The 21,425-nt window shown below is 38.2% G+C and overlaps 1 protein-coding gene across 3 annotated transcripts in view; it reads left to right on the top strand.

Moving 5' to 3' along the window:
- Positions 1-21,425, top strand: part of Sbf2 (SET binding factor 2) — a 335,395-nt gene that overhangs the window by 212,390 nt on the left and 101,580 nt on the right. For all 3 annotated transcript variants that reach the window (XM_055627308.1, XM_055627306.1, XM_055627307.1), the window contains one exon: positions 7,752-7,820. In XM_055627308.1, the coding sequence (XP_055483283.1) occupies positions 7,752-7,820 (69 nt within the window). The remainder of the gene's footprint in view (positions 1-7,751; positions 7,821-21,425) is intronic.

A 21,425-nucleotide genomic window follows, 5' to 3' on the forward strand; every position in this document is an offset into this window, starting at 1 on the left:
TGTGTGTGTGTGTGTGTGTGTGTGTGTGTGTGTGTGTGTGTGTGTGTATTACATTAAAGAGATAGAGAGATGGCTCAGTGGGTAAAAGCATTTTCCCAGCAAATCTTTGGCTTGAATTGGTCCCTAGAACCCACATGAAGTTGGAAGGAGAGAACTGACCTGGCGAAGTTGTCCTCTGACCTCCCTTGACACGTGTGACACACATGCCCATATACTCATTTGCAAAAACACAAAGAGAAACAATTTCTTTTTAAAGTAAAAAGAGCATACCAGGGAACAATATTGGCAAAACAGGTTTAATAAAGGACTTACATCCAGAACAAAAGAATTTTTACAACTCAAAAATAAAACATTAATCACTTGATTTTTTTGTAAATGGGTATCACAGATACTGCATCATAGATGTTAGACAGCATGTTAAAATATGTTCGGTATTTTTGGCCATTGGAGAAATATAAATTGTAAAGCTTGCAGAGAAACCTCTGTGCACCTATTAAAAGTACTGTAAATACTAAGTTCTAGCAAGGATACAGAGATAAAATAAGTCTCGGATAAAATGGTATAGCCAGTTTAGCAGACAAATTTGACAGTTTCTTATAGAGTCAAGCATACATTTATTATGTGGTCCAGCAGTTTCATTCCCAAGTATTTTCCCTAGAGGATTGATGTTAATATAAAACCAAATATGTGAATGTTTGTAGCATCTCTCTTTATAATTGTCCAAACTTGAAAACAGCCCTGTGTCCTGTAGTAGTTTAATGTTGCTGCTGTGGAATGCTACTTAGCAATTAGAATGAACTGTTAGATATTGTCATGTAGATGAATTCCATGGTACCATCCTGAGTCTGAGTGAAAGAAAGCTGCTTTCAACAGGTTATAGTTTGTACAATACCATTTAAATAACCTCCCCAAAAAAACAGAGCTGTTAGTTACCTAGTATAAATATTATTTTGATTGGGATGAGAGCCATACCCAAGCTTCATGAATATATGGCTTGGGCTGAGCCCAGAATGTTTCTATCTGTCCCTAGAAGTAGGCCTGGAAGCTTCTAGGCTCCATACACTCTCCTCTTCTGTAAGCCCAGACCTTGAAGGCTTCAGCTTCCATCTAATTCTCTAGGCTTAAAATGTTTTCAGCCTCTGAGACTTAATGCTGAATAAGCTCACCCTTTCTAGTTCTTTCTGAACGCTGGCTGGCTGGTTCAACTCAGCCATTCAGGCTCAAACTCCAGGATGACTGATTCAGACTGGCTTCTCTCTGCTTCTCACTGCATTGGTCTGCTTGGAAAAACTACCTCTGAACTCTACAAACTGAACTACATAAACTCTGCTGCACACAACGGAACTGCACCAAACTGTACTATACGCCAAAACTCTACTGTCTCCAGAAACCCTCTCTATGCTGCTTCTCTTTAAATAGCTTCTCTTTCCTGTCTATTCTCTGAGAGTTGGGTGTATCCTATCGCTGACTGATTTTGTCAAATCTTTCTTTGATCCATCACTTTGCCTGCGCTTCAATCCCCATTGTTTGGGATTAAAGATGTATACTAGATTCCAGCCAGAGGGATTAACAGTGTGTACTAAGGGCATGTCTGTATTCTAGCTGGATCCCACAGATCTAGGTCTTTGGATGTGATTTCTTGACAGGGTAGAAATGTTGCTGGATTAAAATCCCTCTACATCTAGGATTAGAAGTGGAAGTAAAAAGAGTATGAAAAGACAGCAGCAAGAAACTTGGAGTCTGATGGAGCCGTTCTCTAACTCTGATGGTTGCATGGATTTCTACCTACACTAAAAGAACTATTTAACAAAAAAAAATTAATATCACAGGATGTTGTTTCAAAATATTAAATAAATTTCCTCAGAACTCTGAAAACATTGCTGTTGGGCTTCAGACCTGGGACAATCGGGTGAGGTGCCCTTTGAACCTAGGCAGACCTGACCTCTCACAGCATCTCTAGATCCCTGCCTGCTGCAGTGCATGGCTGGCATACCCTGCCCTCGACCCTAACCTCTCCAGCCCTGGGAGGTTGGGGGGGGGGTGCTTCCCATCAGGGTCTTCACTATATATACCAGACATTTTTGTGTCCCTCTTTCTCTCTTTCTCTCGCCCTCCTTCCTTCCTTCCATCCCTTCTGTCCCCTCCTTCCTTCCTCCCTCCCTCCCTCCCTTCCTTCCTTCCTTCCTTTTTCCCTGCTTTTCTTCCCTCTGTCTCTCTGTCTCTGCTGACACACTCCACACCCCAGCCCACCCCCGGCTTTTCTGTCTTTCCCTGTATGGCAGCTTTCCTGGCCCCAGTTCCTTGGGACCAGTGAACCTGTGTAGAGCTGCTCTCAGTCAACCTGCATTTAAATACTTTAACTTGTCTTGCATTAGCTCATTTCACGGGAAGAATGCTTATCAATTGTTATGATTTTCTATCATCCAACACTTTTGAATTTTTTAGAAATTTGATTCTTCTGAGTTGTAGACAGTACATTTTTGGTTTTTTGTTTTGTTTTACCAACTTCTATAACTGATTTAGTGTTTTATCCTTGGTGTAATGAAATTTCACCAAGACACATTTTGGGGCAGGTCTTTTCATTTGCTCTGCATCACTCACTGGGCTATCTGTATATCATCACTGGTGTTTGCCCCAGCACCTCTTTTACTTCCTCCCATGTACTTTCTCTGTTCTCTACTTTTGGATTCTTTGTATTTTAGAGGCTTTGATTTTATTATCTGTAGTTTTTATTTTTGAATTCCTCAATATTGAGATTAAAAGAAAGTCATAAGACAATAGATTAGTTTCTAACCATCCATTTGTATTTTAATTTTTAGTTATTGTTTCATAGATATGATGTAATTTCAAGCTTTCTTGAGCAGACTTGCAATTTACTGGAATGTTTCTTCTTCTACCTGGATTGTATATGTTCACAAATGCCATTTTAAAGATTCATTTCAATATCTGACTGTATTCGAGAAACAAGAGAATATAAGAACACAGATTACTAAGATAGGACTACTTAGACTCAAGTCTCAGCTCTGCCATTGGTAGCTGTGTAAATCTCAGCAAGTAATCTTTAGAGGTTCCATTCTTTCACCACCAAAGTGGACATAATTACAGCAAATATCAAATAGAAATATTATCAATACTAGATGAAATAAGTTTAGAATTAGACCATATGTGATACCTATTTACACTTAGTAGATATTAGCTATTATTTCCATGTCCTATTTTCCAAGCAACTAAGAGCAAAACAGACTTGATCCTTCACTCCAAGAATTTAAAACTAGCATTCATATGTCTCTAATGAGTATCAGAGTGCATATAAGTATATGTAAAACTGTGACATACCCGTATGGTTTTATAAGTTTATTTAGCATTAAATATAACCAAGGTTCAGTGAGATGGCTCAGAGGGTAAAGATGCCTGCCACTTAAGCCTGATGACTTGGATGTTATATCTGGATTCCACACAAGCAGAGGTGAGAACCAGTTCCACAAAGCTGTCCGTTAATGTCACATGTACATCACAGTACACATGATACATACATAAACACCACTTAAGTGTGTCTTTGTGTGTGAATGTGTGTGTGAATGAATGAAGCTGAAACTATAGTGAAAAGCATTTTGCCAGCTTTTTTTCTTAACATTGTACTTCAAGAGCTGTAAGGATAGTTACATAAAAGTGTTACAGGGTTGAGGGTGGAGTGTATAGATGACAAAGCAAATAATGAATCCTTTTCCTGGGGAAGTTGCTATGATAGGAATGAGTACAGTGTGTAATAGATGTGAATAAAGCTGACTCCCTAGGGCTGGAGCTCATGGCAGGGGCTGCGGTGCTCACATGGTTGTTGAGATGGGTCCACATCACCTCGTGATGCTGCCATGATTTACAAGCCTGGCAGAACAGAGCGCTCTGACCAGGAGAGTATTGTGATATAAAGAGGTGATTTTAGTTTTAGTCTCTGTGTAGAAGATGCGATTATTTTCAATACATTGGACAATTCATAGCTACTTTATATTTCATTTTTAAAGCTACCTAGTGTGCAAACAGTAGCTTTCAGTCTCACTTTTTATGTTTAAATATAATAGTTTCAAGAGATTTCAAGGTTTTATTAAATAATAATGTTGGCCAAAACAGTTCAAAGGTATGCAAGTTAAAAGTTCTAAGTACTTTAGGATGAATGTCAATTACGATTGCAAGGCTCACTCTCCAATGGTAGCAGGAAAATTAAAGGGAAATTACATAGCAAAGTTGAGCATAAAGCATGTATAAGTATTCGAGTCCTTGCAAGTTTATATATTGCCTGGTATGTTTATAACTACAAAGCTATTATGTAGCCAAAGCACAGAGAACTCCATAATGTGTATTTGGGAATTGATCCCCCAATAGATAACTGCACTATTCTGGAATGCAATTGCTATGTCAATAGTTGTAATCTTATTGTTTTAGAATTTTTCCATCTTTCAGCCTAATTAATGTCTCTAATGTGATTTGAAAAGAATTTTATATTTATATTTTGCAATCAGTGCTTGACTGGCACACAGTTTTTAGACATTCACTACAATGTGTAAACATTTTGCAAAATAATAAATAGCTCTTTGTAATCTAAGTGTTTTAAGGTTGCTGAGTCTCTGCTAATTGGTCATGGATTGAAATCCCCCCATTTTTTAATTTTTTAATTTGTGGGAAATTTTTATAAATGAGTATGTAGAGCCTCATATCACAGCTGTTGTCATTTAAAGTTTGGACAGCATCATTACAAATGAAGCCCTGCTGTGAAATCAAAGTCAAAAGGCATCTTGGCATCCCAACCATTTCCTTGGGAGAAGATTACAGCTCAAGTCTGTTGAACTTTATTGCCTTGGGCCTCATGACAGTCTTCAGAAACATGCAAGGCATTTCTGTTAAAGAAATTCAGATGTGCTGGGACATAGATGACATTCTTGAACATAGCTGTGTCCTAAGGGGGTAGAAGGAATAGTCAAGCAGGAAAAGATAAACAGTTTTTGCTATGTTCCTATGTTATTTTATATGATGGAGGCCTACATGATACCATGAGGGAAAAAGGTATAGGGTTTTTCTTTGTGGCCTGACTGTATTTTAAAATAAAAAACTAATCCTGATTCCAACACAGACTTAGCCTCCAAAGTCATCTTCCTGTTTGTATGGGGTGGGTGCTAAGGCTCACAGCAGAAGAGCAAGCACCAAAATCATCTTTCCTTCATCTGATTTTACTGTTCACATTGACTGTCTCTCTCCTCCCTTCCTGTCTCCTGATGTGTGTGCCTGAAGGGGAGACATTACTTAAAATAATTCCAGTAATTACCTCTTTTATAGCTAAAAGTCTTTTTAATCTAAAGTCAAAGATGATTCATTACAGTTTAATATCTATACAGCCAGCACAGATCCTCATAGAGACAGCATAAAACAACATGGCTGCCCTTGTGTCCTTGCCTTTTTATTTCATGATCTCTGTATGTATATATATATATGTATGTATCTACACATGAAACTGGATCCACAAATCAGAGAGAACAAATCAGTGGTATTTATTTCTCTGCATCTGTGTTACTCACTTAATATTTTTCAGTCTCAAATTCTTGGAAATTTCACAATTTCATTTTTCTTTACGGCCAAATAAAATGTGTGTGTGTGTGTGTGTGTGTAGTTTTGTTGCCTATTCATTTATTGATTGAACATTTTAGGCTGATTCCCTTTCCTTACTATTGAAAACAGTAACAATAAACATGTTTTTTCTAAGTGCCTGGAGTAGGGTATGGAATACTTGGAGTCTAGGCCTAGGAGTAGTAAGTGTAGCTAGGTTTCAATGGTAGTTCTATTTATTTGTCTTGTTTTGAGAAACCTCTACCCTGATTTCCATGGTGGTTGTACTAATTTACCCTCTCACAGCGAATAACGGCTCAGTGAGAGCCATCCTCACTGGGATGAAACGGCTCAGTTAGAGCCATTCTCACTGGGATGAAATGGAAGCTCAACTTTTAATTTGCATTTCCCTGAGGGATATGGATGTTAAATACTTTTTTAAATTTTATTTAATTTTATTCCAAGACAGTAGCCTTGTCTCTCCTGGACTTTGTAGACCAGGATGGCCTCAAACTCACAGAAATCTGCTACCACCGTGCCCCGTGAATACTTTTTAAAGTACTTCATTTTGTTTGTTTTTTAAGATTTCTTTATGTGTTTTATCTGCATGTATGTCTGCGCACCAGTAGAGGGCATTGGATCCCATGGAACTAACAGCTAGATTGTAAGCTTCTGTGGAGGTGCTGGGAATTGAACTCAGAACCTCTGGAAGAGCAATTAAATGCTCTTAACTGCTGAGCTATCTCTCCAGCCCTAAAAAAAGAAAGAAAGAAAAAAAAAAAAACTTAACCATCTTTTGTAAACTGTTTTGATATTTGCTCTGTTTATTGATTGAGAGTTTGATTTTGGTATCTTAATTTTTACAGTTCTCTATATGGTCTAGATATGAACCTCCTGTCTGAAATAGAGCTGGCAAAAATTTTCTACTTTTCTATAGACCATCTGTTCATTGTGCTGATAATTTCCTTTTCTATATAAAAAAAAAACTTCTAAACTTCATGTATTCCTGTTTTCCAGTTCCTGGAGTTATTTTCTTTGCTACTGTTATTTTATTAAACACTTCTTAACTGTATCTTTTTTTAAATTCATTTTTACTTTATATGAATGAGTGTTTTGCTAGTTTCTATGTATGTATACCCACATAGACCAAAAGAGGGCCTCAGGTACCCTGGAGCCATGGAACTGGAGTAGTTAGTGTAACTCTACAAGCAGCTACAATGTCCCCAAGGTTCATCCATGTTACAGCATGTGTCAGAGGTACCATCCTTCTTAATATAGAATAATATCCTATTATGTGTATGTATATATCACATCCATATATAGTCACATATGTGTGTATATAAATAAATACCAGTGCTATCTATTAGATCTTTTTTCTAAAAGACCTACTTATTTTTATTTTATGTGTATGAGTATTTTGCCTGCATGTATCTAAGTGCACCAAATCCATGCAGTGGCCGGAAAGGTCAGAATTGGGTGTTGGATTCTCTGGAACTAAAGTTATAGATTGCTGTGAGCTGCCTTGTGGGTGCTGGGAGCCAAACCTCATTCTGTTAATTAGTAAGCCATATCACTAGCACTAGTTCTTGCCTTTGGTTCTTTGAGTTCATATTGAAATGTAAATAAGCTAGGACATAAAGTAATTACCTATGCATACTTACATATGTTTTAACTACCGCACTTTTCCTCAGCAGCTGCACCAGTTTATCTTTCCATTAAGAGTTTTTTATTCTGTTCTTCAACAACTCAGTGAGTTTCATCTTTTTATATAAAACTGAAAAAGAAAATAGTACTTGTAATCAATTGTAAAATACACCCCAATAAGAAAGATATAGAAAGCTTGTCTGGAAATAGTCCCTCTCTAAAAGCTTCTGTATATTAAAACACCTTTTAACACAGACTCTAAAAGAAAAGTAGCTGCTCACCAGTAAAGCATAAAAGTCGCATGCTTCCCTGTGTGTTTATACTTTGTTTCTAAATGAATGTGCTTCAGGAACAATATTTTTCCCTGGGTTTACCCAGCTATGCCTTAGTGACAACTTGAAATAAAAGGAAACAATTTCATAGGACCGTGACAGTGTAACCCAAACTTGGTAGTCATACATTTGTGATTCTGATAAACATCCTAATGATGTTCATTTGCCTTTGCTTCCTTTAAGGATTGTTCAAGTTTAGAAGAATATAACATTGCTGCAGCATTACTCCCTCTGACCAGTGCTTTCTATAGGGTAAGTTTATTTGGTGTATACATAAACTTGTTATGATTTACATATGTGTATTGTATTTGATTTCTCATGGTGTTGTGAGAATCTGTCCCCTTACCTAAGCACACACCTATGATCATATTTACTGTAACATTTATCACATTCCATGTATAGGAAGTGCAGCATCAAACACTAAGTCATCATCATCTTCAGGTTCAGCACTCCACCCTTTCTAACCAGCTTCACCTGAAACTATTCTAGATCAGGTTATGGGTAGGTTCACCCTGTCATAGAAAGTAAACCCCACAAAGCCAGGACATTATTAGTAGACACCTAGTGAATGAATGATATCCATGGAGACAGAACATAGAATTTATTGTCAATTTTTTAGACTGTTCAAAATGAATTTTATAATTCTATACTTTATTATAACTACTGTTTATGCCATCGTATAAGATATTAGCTTTTTATGACAGTTTGTTTTGCATCTCATGTATGATTAGGGGTGAGTAAGCGAGTAAGTGGGCTCATGCCATGGTATGTGAGGACAGCTTGCACTGGTTGGTGCTCTGTCCTTCCACCATGTCAGTTTTGAGAGTTGAACTCAGATCCAAAGGCTTGGGGGCAAGCATTCTTAGCCACTGAGCCATCTTGCCAACCCTAGCTCTTACAGCAAACAAATCTAGCAATGCCTCTTTATTATCTTTTTTTTTTAAGATCCACATGCTGAATAATTCATTTAGTACTTCTTCCTAAAATAAGGAACAAGACTATGGCAACATATGACTTAGTACTGAGCCATCTGCACAGTCAGCTTCAGGAGGCAACAAGCTAAGAAGTTCAGCTAATGTTAAATTTAATTGTCAGATTTAATAATAAAAACTTACACTTTGGGTTACATTTATGGATTTACTTTGGTTTTAGTGTTAGTTGATTCAAAGTTCCAGTAGAAATTAGAGTTTGTATCAGTCATTTGAACAGGGAAAGTTGTGTGGTTTTGGTTTTGTTTGGGGTAGGGGGGGTAGTTGAGGCAAGGTCTGTGTAGCCTTGTCTGACCTGGGACTAGATATGTAGACCAGGCTGGCTTCAAACTCATGAGATCTGCCTGCTTCTGCCTATCAAGAGCTAATATAAAAGATGTGCACTACCATGCCTTATAAGGCTCAAGGCATTTTAATGCAAAGAACTATTAATAATTATCTACTAAAATACAGTGAATTCTAAAATATGCAGGAATAGAATATAAGGCAGAGAAGCTACTAACTCTTAGGTTAAGTCTGAATACCCAAGAAAGAAGTAGACTTTGAAGAGGGCCTCTCCCGAGACTGTCAGGGAAGTATTGCTGTGGCCACTGGCAGAGTAAGATGCAACCAGCAAGCAGGCAACTGGAAACTACCTTCCAGAGTGCTGGCAAGACTTTTTTGGATTTCTATCTACTAGAATGCCCCTTGTCTTCTGAGGTATCATTGAAGCTTCATGGGTAGCCATTCTCCAGAACACTACTGAAACTTCATGAGCGTGAGCTCTTCTGAGTGTCCTATACTCAGAAGCAAAAAAAGAAGACAGTCTCCAGAAGCAGAGCATGAATCTGCTTCTATTGGATTGCCCCTTAGCGTCTCTGTTAATAGCCCTTGACATTATTCCCACTTACAAGGAAAGATGTTTGTAAGATGCATTTCTAGGATCACAAAGCAGGGCAAACAAATAGGAATTTAGAAGGAAGAATTCACCATGGTCAAGGAAGGTGAATCACACAGATTGTTGGATATTTTCTAAATATGCATCTTTTGGAAGTTATTTCTAGTGTATAACAGATTTCTCAATTCAGAAAGTAGATGTAAATTGCTTTAGCCTAGCCACAAATTGCTGTGAGCCGTCATATTTCCCAGCCACTGTAAACTCTTGGACTTGCTTACCATTGCCTTAGGGAATAGACTCAGCTGACTGATATTTTTTAATTTAAATTCTTATTAGCATGTTTGTTCATATTTACTCCTCAACTCTTCCTTGATCTACCCAACTTTGTGACCTTCAAAAAACAAAGCCAATTTTTAGTGCCCCAATATCCTTGGATATATGGTCTTCCACATGAGCGCGGCCACATTCTTAAAACTGTCTCTCCCTCTCCTTAAAACTGTCTCTCTCTCTCCAAATGCAAAAGCTAGCATTTGTCAACTCCATAGCTAGGAGTGGGACTCTCATCTCTGTGCTGGGATCTAGACTAGTTTGGCCTTGTAACAGGTCTTAGGCATCTGTTATGAGCCTTAGTATCTGCTTTGGTACACTGCTAGGTAGAGTCTTTCTTCCTGTTTTTTAAATATTTTAATAAATACTTTTTTACTCGAGAGGTAGCACGGTAGTTAAGTGCACTGGCTGCTCTTCACAGGACCTAGGTTTGATTCCTAGTTCCCAAATGGCAGCTCACATCTCTCTGTAACTTTACTTCCTGGGAATTTGACACCTTCACACAGGCATACATACAGGCAAAACACCAATGCACATAGAATAGAAATAAAACAATCATTTAAAAAATTACTCCTTTAATCCCAGCACTCAGGAGGCAACAGACAGGTGGATCTCCATGAGTTTGAGGCTAGCCTAGTCTACAAAGCAAGTTCCAGTACAGCCAAAGCTATACAGAGAAACCCTATCTCGAAAAAAACAACAAAAATTATTCCTTAAAAAAAACTTTCTTGAGTACCTCAACATATAAAATTACTATACCAGACAATGTATGAGCTACACTATTGATAGTACATTAGCATAGCCTCAAGAAACTTAATAGTCTTACGGATACAGTAGTGACTTAAAAAAATTAGTCTGGTCTACAACACCACCAAGCCATCAGCATTTTCTTAAATAACATGGTTAGAGCATTCAAATAGGGGAGCTTTTGAGATAGTTCAGTTGTAAAAGCCAGTTGTCACCAAGCCCAATGACCTGAGTCCAAACCTTGGCACCTACATGGTCGAAGGAGAGAGCCAACACCTACAAGTTGTCCTTTGACTTCCATGCATGCACCCTTACACACACGCATGCACACACATATACACATGTGAACACACACCAACCAAATAAATGAATGTAAACACTTTTAAAAATAAAATCCAAATATTATAGAAAAGTGTGAAATCTCTTTTTTCATTTTCTCTAAACAGTTGTTTTCTTTGAAAGAAACATTATAAGGCAGCACATACTGACAGTTTACCTATCAGGCCTTTTTCTTTTTAAACTAAAGCCATAGGAACAGAGAGAGGCTATCATTTGGTGATCTCCAAGGCAGAGGCCATGGTGACTTCATGTATGGTTGTTTATGTTCTTTTAGAATATATAAGCCAAAAAAATATAGCAAGAAATGAAAGAACTGTAAAATTATGGAAAAATACACCTAAGATTGCTATGGTACACAGACCTTTCTGGTGTGTACCAGAGATGTCTCTCTTCTCGTGTATTTCAGTTGAAGGATTGAATTAGTCATTGGGCTAGTGTTTTTTTGTTTGTTTGGTTGGGGTTTTTTTTTGTTTTGTTTTGTTTTTTTATAAAACCACTTGCCTAGTTCTTTGATATAGGCCAGTGTGCCCTGATTTAATTTGGTAAGTTTACAAGTGGCAGTGTTTTATTAGCATAAATAAGTTACCTGTCGCTCTGTGCCTTGTGCTTGTGTAGTACAGATGGCGATTGTTATCCCAGCGAGTTCAGAGTGTGCGGCCTCTGGTAGTTAACTCCTTGACCAGACAGTGAAGTTACTGCTCTGTATAGACTGACATAATGAGGGCAGGGGACAGACTACTTGCTAGCTGCCATCGAGTGTTAGAAGTCTTCTGTCACTCCAACAAGAGACCTCATGCCCACTCCCCGACAGCAAAGAATCTGCTTTCTATTTAGCCTGCTCTTCGGAGGCATTTCCTATGAGTGAAGTCATGGATCTGTTCTTGTGTGTATCCATGCACATATGTATGTGGTGCATGTGCATACGTGTCTACTCTGGTTTTTGAGACTAGATAACAAAACCAGGTATCTTCACCAGAGTCTCACTCAACCTGGAAATTACACACTTCACCCGACTACCCGGCCAGTAAGTGCTTTAGCAATGTATGTTCTTCTGTATCTGCTTCTTTCACTGAAACCCATGGTATTAATCAGTATCTTTAGATCTCTTCGTTTTGCAATTAAATTTTTTTTATGGCACATACACACAGTGCCTGCGAAAAGCTGAGATTTGGAGGATCATATATCATTTGTGTGTGTGTGTGTGTGTGTGTGTGTGTGTATGCATGTGAATGATATATATATGATATACATATCATATATATATAATATATATATCATGTGTATTTCTCAGTTTGAAGACAAATTTTATATTCCTTCATAATTTTGAAGGTTTTTCTTCCTAAATTTTAACTTTAGCATATACATCCTAATATGTGTGTGTGTGTAAATAAATGTTTTTTGCTTAAGTATTATTTGCATAAGAGCTTACTACAAGTAAACTCAAATGGTGTAATAGGAAAATCTGTTGATAACCCTTTATGGACAAGCCTCTGCCAACCTGAGAAGCAGAAAGTGAACATGAAAGCATAGAAAGCCATAGAATTTCTTGAGTTCTGTTACATGCTGTCCTTCCTGCCGCTGCCAGGCCCTTACCAGTAATTCTGCCCCAGTCTGCCTCCCAAAATGGGAGCTAAGGTCTGCTGTGTTTCATGTCAAGTATTATTATCCCCTATAAAAGTCCATTTTACCTAATAACATAGTGTGAAGAGTAGGTCCAGAGGAAGGCGATAGGGATGAGAGCCCGTGTGTAATGAGTTCTGCTATACTTGACCTTTCAACGCCCAACCACTGCAGTGGGTTTGACAGAAGAGTGTTTGTTTCAAAGGACTCCCTGCCCATGATAGGACTGTGTGTGATTACAAAACTCAGATGTTGTTGTTTTCATTCTAATAGTGCTTTACAATGAGTCACCATTTATGCAAATCTTTTGGGAGTTTTGCCTAGAAATGTTGAATTACCATCACTCCTAGCCCCACACTTCCCAGCTATGTTCCTGGTCATATCCAGCAAGGATATTTCATTAAGCTTTGAACAAGGTCAGAAAATGCTGATTAATTAGTGTTAAAATTTCAGTAACTATTATATAATATTATTTATAAGTCTACAGTTTCTACATATGTATAACAAAAAATGTACTAAGTGCTCAGAAGAACATGAAATACTTCGTGTTTCTGCTTGAATACTGACCTTGCTCTGGTTAATAAGGACAGTAGTTGTCCTACTGTAAAATTACACTTTGTAAGTAATTCTTGTGAAATCTAAATAAACCTTCTATCATAGTATTAAGATCATTTCTACAAGAAAAATCTTACAGTTATATAGAGGACAGACATTTCATCAGTCAGTTTTAATTGGTAAGAGACTACAAAGCAGGAAAAGAATTTTGTTTATCTCAGACTTCATAGTCTAGATATATAACAGATCTCAAAGGATTATATTTTTGGCCAAAAAAAGTTAGGGAGGAGGGTGTGATTTAAGGTCTTCTTGCATCATTTTTTCTGATGTAAAAATCAAATATATTTTTTAAAAGTTAGCAGCTAAAGCGCTGGGAGTGAGAATGTCCACCAGCTTGACCTGGACACGATGGATGTCTCTTACAGCAAATAAACTTCTGGAACCACAGAAAGTTAGAATGAAAGGAAAGTTAGTTCTTGCTTTTATTTTCCTCCTTCATTGTTTCCTTGTTCTTTACGCTGGATAGTTTCATGTCAACGTGACACAAGCTAAAGTCATCTGAGAGGAGGGAGCTTCAATGGAGAAAAGCCTCCATAAATATGGGCTATATGCAGGACTGTAGGGCATTTTCTTAGCTAGTGAATGATGGGGGAGGGCTCAGCAATTGTGGGTGGTATCACACCGGGCTGGTGGTCCTGGGTCTATAAGAAAACAGGCTGAGCAAGCCATGAGGAGCAAGCTAGTAAGCAGCACCTCTCCATGGCCTCTACAGCAGCTCCTGCCTCCAGTTTTCTATTGTTTGAATTCCTGTCCTGACTTCCTATGATGATGGACTATAATGTAGAAGTGCAAGCCAGATAAGCCCTTTCTTCCCAAGTTGTTTTGGTCATGGTGTTTCATCACAATAGTAACCCTAACTAAGACATTGTTTAAGATAGTTAACAATGGGACTGGAGAGATGGCTCAATGGTTAAGGGCACTGAGGACCTGGGTTCAAATTCCAGCACCCACATGACAGCTCACAGCTGTCTATAACGCCAAGATCCGACATTCTCACATAGACATACATGCATGCCAAACACCAGTGCACATAAAATAAAGGTAAATAAATTTTTAGAAAGATGAAAGAAAAAAACAGCATACCTCTCTTTTAGCACAACCTCCTCTGTGTCTCACTTTCTCTTTCAAGTTTTGAAGGACTTCCATTTTTCCCTACTACTCCTAAGAAACTATAAATTTTAATTAAGTCAGAACTACCATTTTTTAAAGTTAGTTTATGTCCACTATTTAAACTAGTGATTTAAAATATTATGGAGTAATTTACATCAAATTAAAAAGATACCTATTATTGTGTTTTCTAGTGGATAGTTAACAAAATTTTTTAATTTTCTTGGATTTATATATTTTAATTGATGCCCCCTTTTTTTAAAAAAAAAGACGTATTTATTATGTATACAGTGTTCTGTCTGTTTGTACACCTGCATGCCAGAAGAGGGCACCAGATCTCCTTATAGATGGTTGTGAGCTATTTTCTGGTTGCTAGGAATTGAACTTGGACCTCTGGAAAAACAACTAATGCTCTTAACCTCTGAGCCATCTCTCCAGCCCCGATGCCCTTTTTTAAAAACTTGGGTTATATCTTGGTTACTTTTTAATTGCTGTGATCAAATACCCTGACAAAAGCAATCTTAGAGAGAAAGGGCTTATTTGGGTTTATAGTTCCGTAGGCCCATGGTGGTGGGGAAAGCATGGTGGCAGAAACTGAAGGCTGGTCACAGGCTATACTCAGGAAACAGAGCATGAACAGGAAATGCAGTCGGGCTATAAACATGAAAAGGCTTCCTTTAACAATGCACTTTCTCCAGCAAGGCTCTTTCTCCTAAAGGTTCCATGCCTTCTCAATTTGGCCACCAGCTGGGGACCGAGTATCCAAATACATGAGCCTGTGGAGGACATTTTATCTCTAACCCACGGCAGAGTATTTTTTCAGCTCTTGTGTATTATGGCCAAAGGTTCAGAAAACTAAACAAGCTACTAGAACTATAGTATTGCCTGACAGTTTAGTAGAACTGCTACCACATCCCTGCTGTTGACAATAAAGATGAAAAAATAAGGTTCTGCCCTTGAGAAATACATACACTTTTGGTGATACAGTAAAAACTAATTGCCACATTAGTTACCTAGACCATACATAATCAATACACTGTAAATATACATTAATTCCCACTGATCCAAGGAACCCTATAAAGAAATTGTTAGGTAGCTTTGTGCTGGCAAAAGATACATGGGCATTGTTCTACAGGCAGGGCTGAGGTGAAGAACAAGCAAAGAGCAATTTGTAAATATTATAGGCAAAGAAAATAAGAAACCTACTGGGGACATTGCTGGAGGTGGAGGCAGACGGAAAAGATACTTATTGGTTAGACTGTAACTGACCTGTGCACCACGGTAAGGGATTCCAGTGTCATGAAAACAAGGGCTTACTTCTCTTTTTTTATGACTAAAAAACAAAACTTTAAATAAATGAATAGCACAAACAAGATTTGAAGGACCAAATTTATTTAATAATGAAGACACTTTAACTACCTTGGTGGACAACTTTTCTTCACCAGAATCTTCATTTTTCCTGTACAGAACTCCGTAGTAGATGTTGTGGGTTGCAGTAGTACCACAGACATGGCTTCTACTGCTGTTGAGTAGATTGTGTGCTGAGGTAAGCAGGCGTGAAGACGACATGAGAAAATGGGAAATAATCTGAAGTTATACAGTGAATAGGAATGTGGCATTTAAGCAAGCTAACCTGGGGTTGAAGCTCAGCAGGTGAGATGCTTGTCACACAAGCATGAAGACCATACACACATAAAAAGTATCAGCTCATAGCCATAATCCTAACAGAGTAGCTGAGACACCAGCTTTCTAAAGAGCCACTCTACATGAATTGGTGAGTTCCGGGTTCAGTGAGTACGCTGTCTCAAAGAAATTAGCTGAAAAGCCTGTCCCTGGCTTTCCTGAAACTCATTCTGTAAACCAGGCTTGTCTTGAACTCACAGAGATCCTCCTGCGTCTGCCACCTGAGTCCTGGGGTTAAAAGCATGAGCGATCATGCCCAGCCCTATCTGTTGTTGTTTTACTGATTAATGGCAAAACAGTAACAATAATTTATTAATTACCTACTGCAAATGGTTCTGAAAGAATGGAGGTGATGATGGCAGTGTTCATGAAGTAAATACACGTTGACCATTTCCTACTCTCCAGCATTACAGTTAAGCACTAATTCATAACCATCACAGTAGCCCTATGAACATAGTTTCCATTTTACTTTTTTTTTTTTCTGATTTTTTTTGAAACAGGGTTTCTCTGTGTAGCCCTGGCTGTTCTGGAACTCACTCTGTAGACCAGGCTGGCCTTAAACTCAGATATCCACCTGCCTCTGCCTTCCAAATGCTGGGATTAAATTTGTGCACCATTGCCAGGCTTCCATTTTACATTTCAGAGATGGTATCTAGGTATATTAATTTCCAGGTTAACATAGCTAAAAAATAGAAAAAGACCAGATTCAAACCTCAGAACATCTATTTTGGCAGTACAGCTTACTAAATATTTTGGACCAGTCTTCTTCCCAAAAACCACAGCTAGCCATCAATAAAACCCAAGTGTAGAATAAAATGAAATGTTGTTTGTTCATTTGTTTGTTTGTTTGTTTTTCAAGAAAGGGATTCGCTATGTAGCCCTAGCCATCCTGGAACTATCTCTGTAGAACAGGCTGTCCTTGAACTCAGAGATACGCCTGCCTCTGCCTCCCAAGTGCTGGGATTAAAAGCATCTGACAAATGTTTTTTAAATGTATAACTAAGATGTTATGCTGGTAGTGTGTAACATTTGAAATTTGCAGCTGTGCACAGAACCAAGAACTTTTAAGACTGGATGATACAGAAACTTATAAGCATATGAATACATGTAAGTTTAACAGTTTTTAAGGTTACAGTATTTTCTTATCTTTACTTGTTGGCCCTCTATACTGTGCTTTTTCTTATCTCATTAATTTTATTTGTAATGGAGTATTGGTAATGCTCAGCCACAGTCTGGGAGATGGGTATACAGCAGTAAACATAAATGAAGATGATGTATCCACATCATAAATATTACCTGCTTACCTACCTGCTGTTCTCCCTGTATTCATACTTACTATGTGTTGTTCTGTTATTAATATAGTTGTCAAAATAAGCTTCTCAAAACCTAAGTCACATATTTCTCCTTTCAACCTTTCTAGTTGCTTTTTACCTTACTCAAAAGCACTTCTTTAACTCACCTCCCTGATTTTGCCCTGTAGCTCTCTTGTCACTTTCTCTGTAAGGCCTGCCCTTTGAAGCTTACTTGAAATTCTGCCCATCACTCTCCAGCATTCCTACTTCTCCATCTCTACTTTTGTTTATGTGTATGTAATCCCATGTATTACTTTGCTTACTATATTTATTCTGTATCTTTCCACTAGGCAGTAACCTAGTTATTAGACACTAGAGTCTCAGAGCCTGGGTCTGAATAGCCCTGTCATCTTAAGTGTCATTTTAGTTCTGTCTTAGTACAGTGTGTTTGGTTTTGAAACCCAGAACCCTATGTGTATTGAGCAAGTAGTATGTGACTGAACTACATTCCAAGAGCTTTTTTACTTTTATATTGAGTCAGATCCTCACTAATTTGTCCAGGCTGGCCTCAAATGCATTAATATTTGCCTCTGCTTCACGAGGGCTGGAATTGCCACCACACCTGACTCCCCAGTATCTGCTTGTGAAGATGTGCCAGTGTATCAACTCTACAGAGCTAAGAGAGTTAATATGATCACATGTGTTAAATGCTAGAGGCCACCAAATGGGAGTGCTTTGTTGTAATTATAACTTAACCAAAATCAACTCTGTCTACTCCCCTGTATCTCCTCCTGCGTGTCATTAGAGGTGTCTGCTGCTTTTTTCTGAAGACCTGAGTGTAATTCCCAGAACCCATATGGGAGGAGAAAACTGACACAGGCAAATGACCATGTAACAACCTCCAAAGGGTGCTTGCTACCCCAGGAAACAAGATGGACACAGTGTTGCCAGATCATCAGCTTTTCAGAGGACCCAAAGGCTGAGCATAGTGGCAATTTTAGGGTTTCTATCACTGTGATAAAATGACTGACTAAAATCAACTTGAGGAGGGAGAGGTTTTTTCAGTTTACAGCTTCCACTTCCTAGTCCATCACTGAAGAGAGTCAGGCAGAGCCTAGAAGTCAGAGCAGGAACCTAGAGGCAAGAACATGGTATAGAAGCCATGGAGGAGTGCTGGTGTATAGGCCCCAGAACCACCTGCCTCGTGTGCCACAGTGGGCTAGACCCTCCCATAGCAATCAGTAATTAAGAAAATGCACCACAGACTTGTGTCCAGGCAAATCCTATGGAGGCATTTTCTCAATTGAGAATTCCTCTTCCATAAGCTCTAACTTAAGTCAAGTTGACTATCAACTATCCAGTCCAGTTAGTTGTGCATACTTGCAGTTACAAAATTCAGGAAGTGGAGGTAGGAAAATCAAAAGTTAGAGTCTGCCTTGGGTAAATATGAGCAAGACTTTGCCTGAAAAGAAAATTTACTGTTATGGATTTTCTTGCTGGTATTAATAATAAAATTCAAAATGAAATATCTATAAGCTACCAATCTGTAGCTTGGGTTTTGTGGGCCTATAGAGAAAACAAATAGAATTTGGATATTTTTAACTTCAGAGATAGATCTAATTTAAAATATAACTTTAAGAAACTTCTACAGAGATATCTATGACAGGAGAGAGAGAAACACAGAGCCAAAAACACAGAGAACTGTGTAGAACAGAATGGAGGAAAAGGAGACAATAAGGCAGCACAGGAAAGCCATGTTGTGGGTGCGGGGAGGGAGAGTCAAGCAGGCTGCACAGTGTCTACTTGGAATAACAATCAAACGAAAGTTACTAATTTGATTACCTTTTAGAATATATATTGTTTAATATACTATGTAGTGCCATTAAAAATCAACTGAAAATGGTGAAAAAGGAAGTACAATGATATGTCAAAGCCAGATACTAATTTATCCCTCAGTAGCACAGAATTTCATTTATTTTGTTGGCCCCTCCAAGTATATTTTCTTTTTAGAAGACTGTGGCAGATTAAAGAAGTGTTTGACAATAAGAACAGTGCAGTCTCCTTCCTAATTCGGGGACAGCAGGAGCGGGGAGAGGGTGCCCAGTAGAAGGTCATGGAGAGGATGGAGTCTGCCCTTGCAGAGGACTTTATAACCCCAACCCACTTCTTGTCTCTCCTACAAGTATTGAGTTTACACATGAGGTTTCATTTCCTGCGAGTCTGCGGTTCATGTTTGTTTGAGTGCTGGCAATGTTGGATGGGCCTCACCAGTAGAAAGCATCTTCTCCCTTTCCATAGCATGGAGGAAGGACACTGAGGTTTCAGAGTTCAGAAGTAACTTATAACAGGTTGCTTTCCGGATACAGGTTTAAAATTCCAAATGATAGATCAGTGACTAGTGAGAAATAAACAAATTGTTACTTTTTAAGCCCCCAAGTCTTGGCAGTTTTTTTTTTTTTCTTGCAACACTAGATAGATGTCAATATTAGCACCTAGTAAATGCCGTGGAAACATTAAGCAATATACTGTTAACGGCCTTGTGTTAAGGCCAGTTTGTGATATCCATGTTAATCTATGAAACTATTAGGTGTATTTGGGAAAGGAAACTAGCATGAATTAAATGGTATTTCATTAGTTTCTCACTGGAGAGCAGCTTAAGAAATATTAACTAGTGTAGGCAGATATCCTCAAGCACTATCTTGAGAAGTTTCAGAAAAGCAGAGCACCATATATAGAAGTGGTAACTGATGGTCCTGTGCTAAATTCATTGACATTACAAATATCTGCCAACATTGTGTAGTTGTATCCCTTCTGTGACTCTGACCATTGTGTCACTATTAGTGATATTCTTCCTCATGGTTAAAATCAAGTTTTACTCACTCTCTCCCAACACTTGTGGATTTTGTAGGAATTTCTCTACAAAATAACAATACACATAACAATTCAAGATTCCAAGATTAGTGGATAATGAATTTTGTTTCTATTCAAGCGTGCTCTAGAATGCATTTTCTGAAATTTTTCTGCGTGCTGTTTGCATTTTGAGTGTCTCTCAAAGTAAGAAGGCATTTGTATTAGACCAGAATTCTTATCTATTTGCGCGGTAATTAGTTTACCAATTAAACACTTGATGACTTTGACTCATAATGTAAAGATAATGTTATGTTACCAAGGAAGCTGTGGGGAAAGTACACGTTAGTGCTTCATTGTTTTCCTAGGGGAAAAAAAGGTCATTTGTTAATGGAGGAAGTTAAGGAGAGTTGCAGACACTTGACAGAGTGAAAACCTGTTCTCTTTTCTATCCAAGGAAGTTAACTGAAGCTGACATCGGAGTGTGCAGATGCCAAAGTGCAATCATGAGATATCAACCCAGCAGGAGTGGAATTTGAGGCTAAGGAAAGATTAAGATTTTGGAAAAGTGTCTGGAGAGCGTCACTTTATTTAGAGCTAGTGAACCCGTGGTGTGGCTGAGGGAGGCGCACCGCTGCGCAGCAGTGAGCAGTTCCTTGTTGCTCAGACAGCTCAGTGCTCAGGTTGGATGGCTTCGCTTGACTGCTTTAAAGCTTCACTGTGGTAATACACTTTAGAATTACCACATCTCTGTGCCCCCCAAAATATTCATGGTTACGCTATAGTGCTATACACAGTAAAACACGTTCCAAATACAGATCCTGTCTTACTTAAGCATTGCATCTATTCATCTTTTACTTATTGTATGTTTTTCTTCTTGACATTAAAGTAAAACAAAACAAGATTCCATATTTTAAAATGCTATAGGAATACTTGCTTTGTCACAAAAAAAAGTAGAATATCAGTTCTTTTATCTTTATGACTTATGTGTATGTGGGTTTTTGTTTTTGTTTTGTTTTGAAGTAGAATCTCACAGTGCAGTCCATCCTGGACTTAAACTCAGGATCCTCCTCCTAATGTTGACTTTATTGGCATTGTGCCAATAAAACATTCAGCTTGTATATGAAATCTTAAAACTATCATAGAAGGGGCTGAAGTGATGGTTTACAGGTTAAGAGCACTAGCTGCTCTTACACAGGCCCCACACTCAGTTCCCAGAACCCACATGGCTACTCACAGGTAACTCCACTTGCAGGAGATCTAGCGCCCTCTTTAGACCTCTGCAAGCATTGCACACGTGTGATGTAAATGCATAGCATCAGGCAAAACACATATACTCATAAAACAAAAATAAATAAGAATCTTTAAAAAAAATACCATCAATCCCAAATCTTTTTTTTTTTTTTTTTTTTTT

This window comes from Psammomys obesus, unplaced genomic scaffold (genome assembly GCF_907164565.1).
Source record: "Psammomys obesus unplaced genomic scaffold, mPsaObe1.curated_primary_1811, whole genome shotgun sequence".
NCBI lineage: Eukaryota > Metazoa > Chordata > Mammalia > Rodentia > Muridae > Psammomys > Psammomys obesus.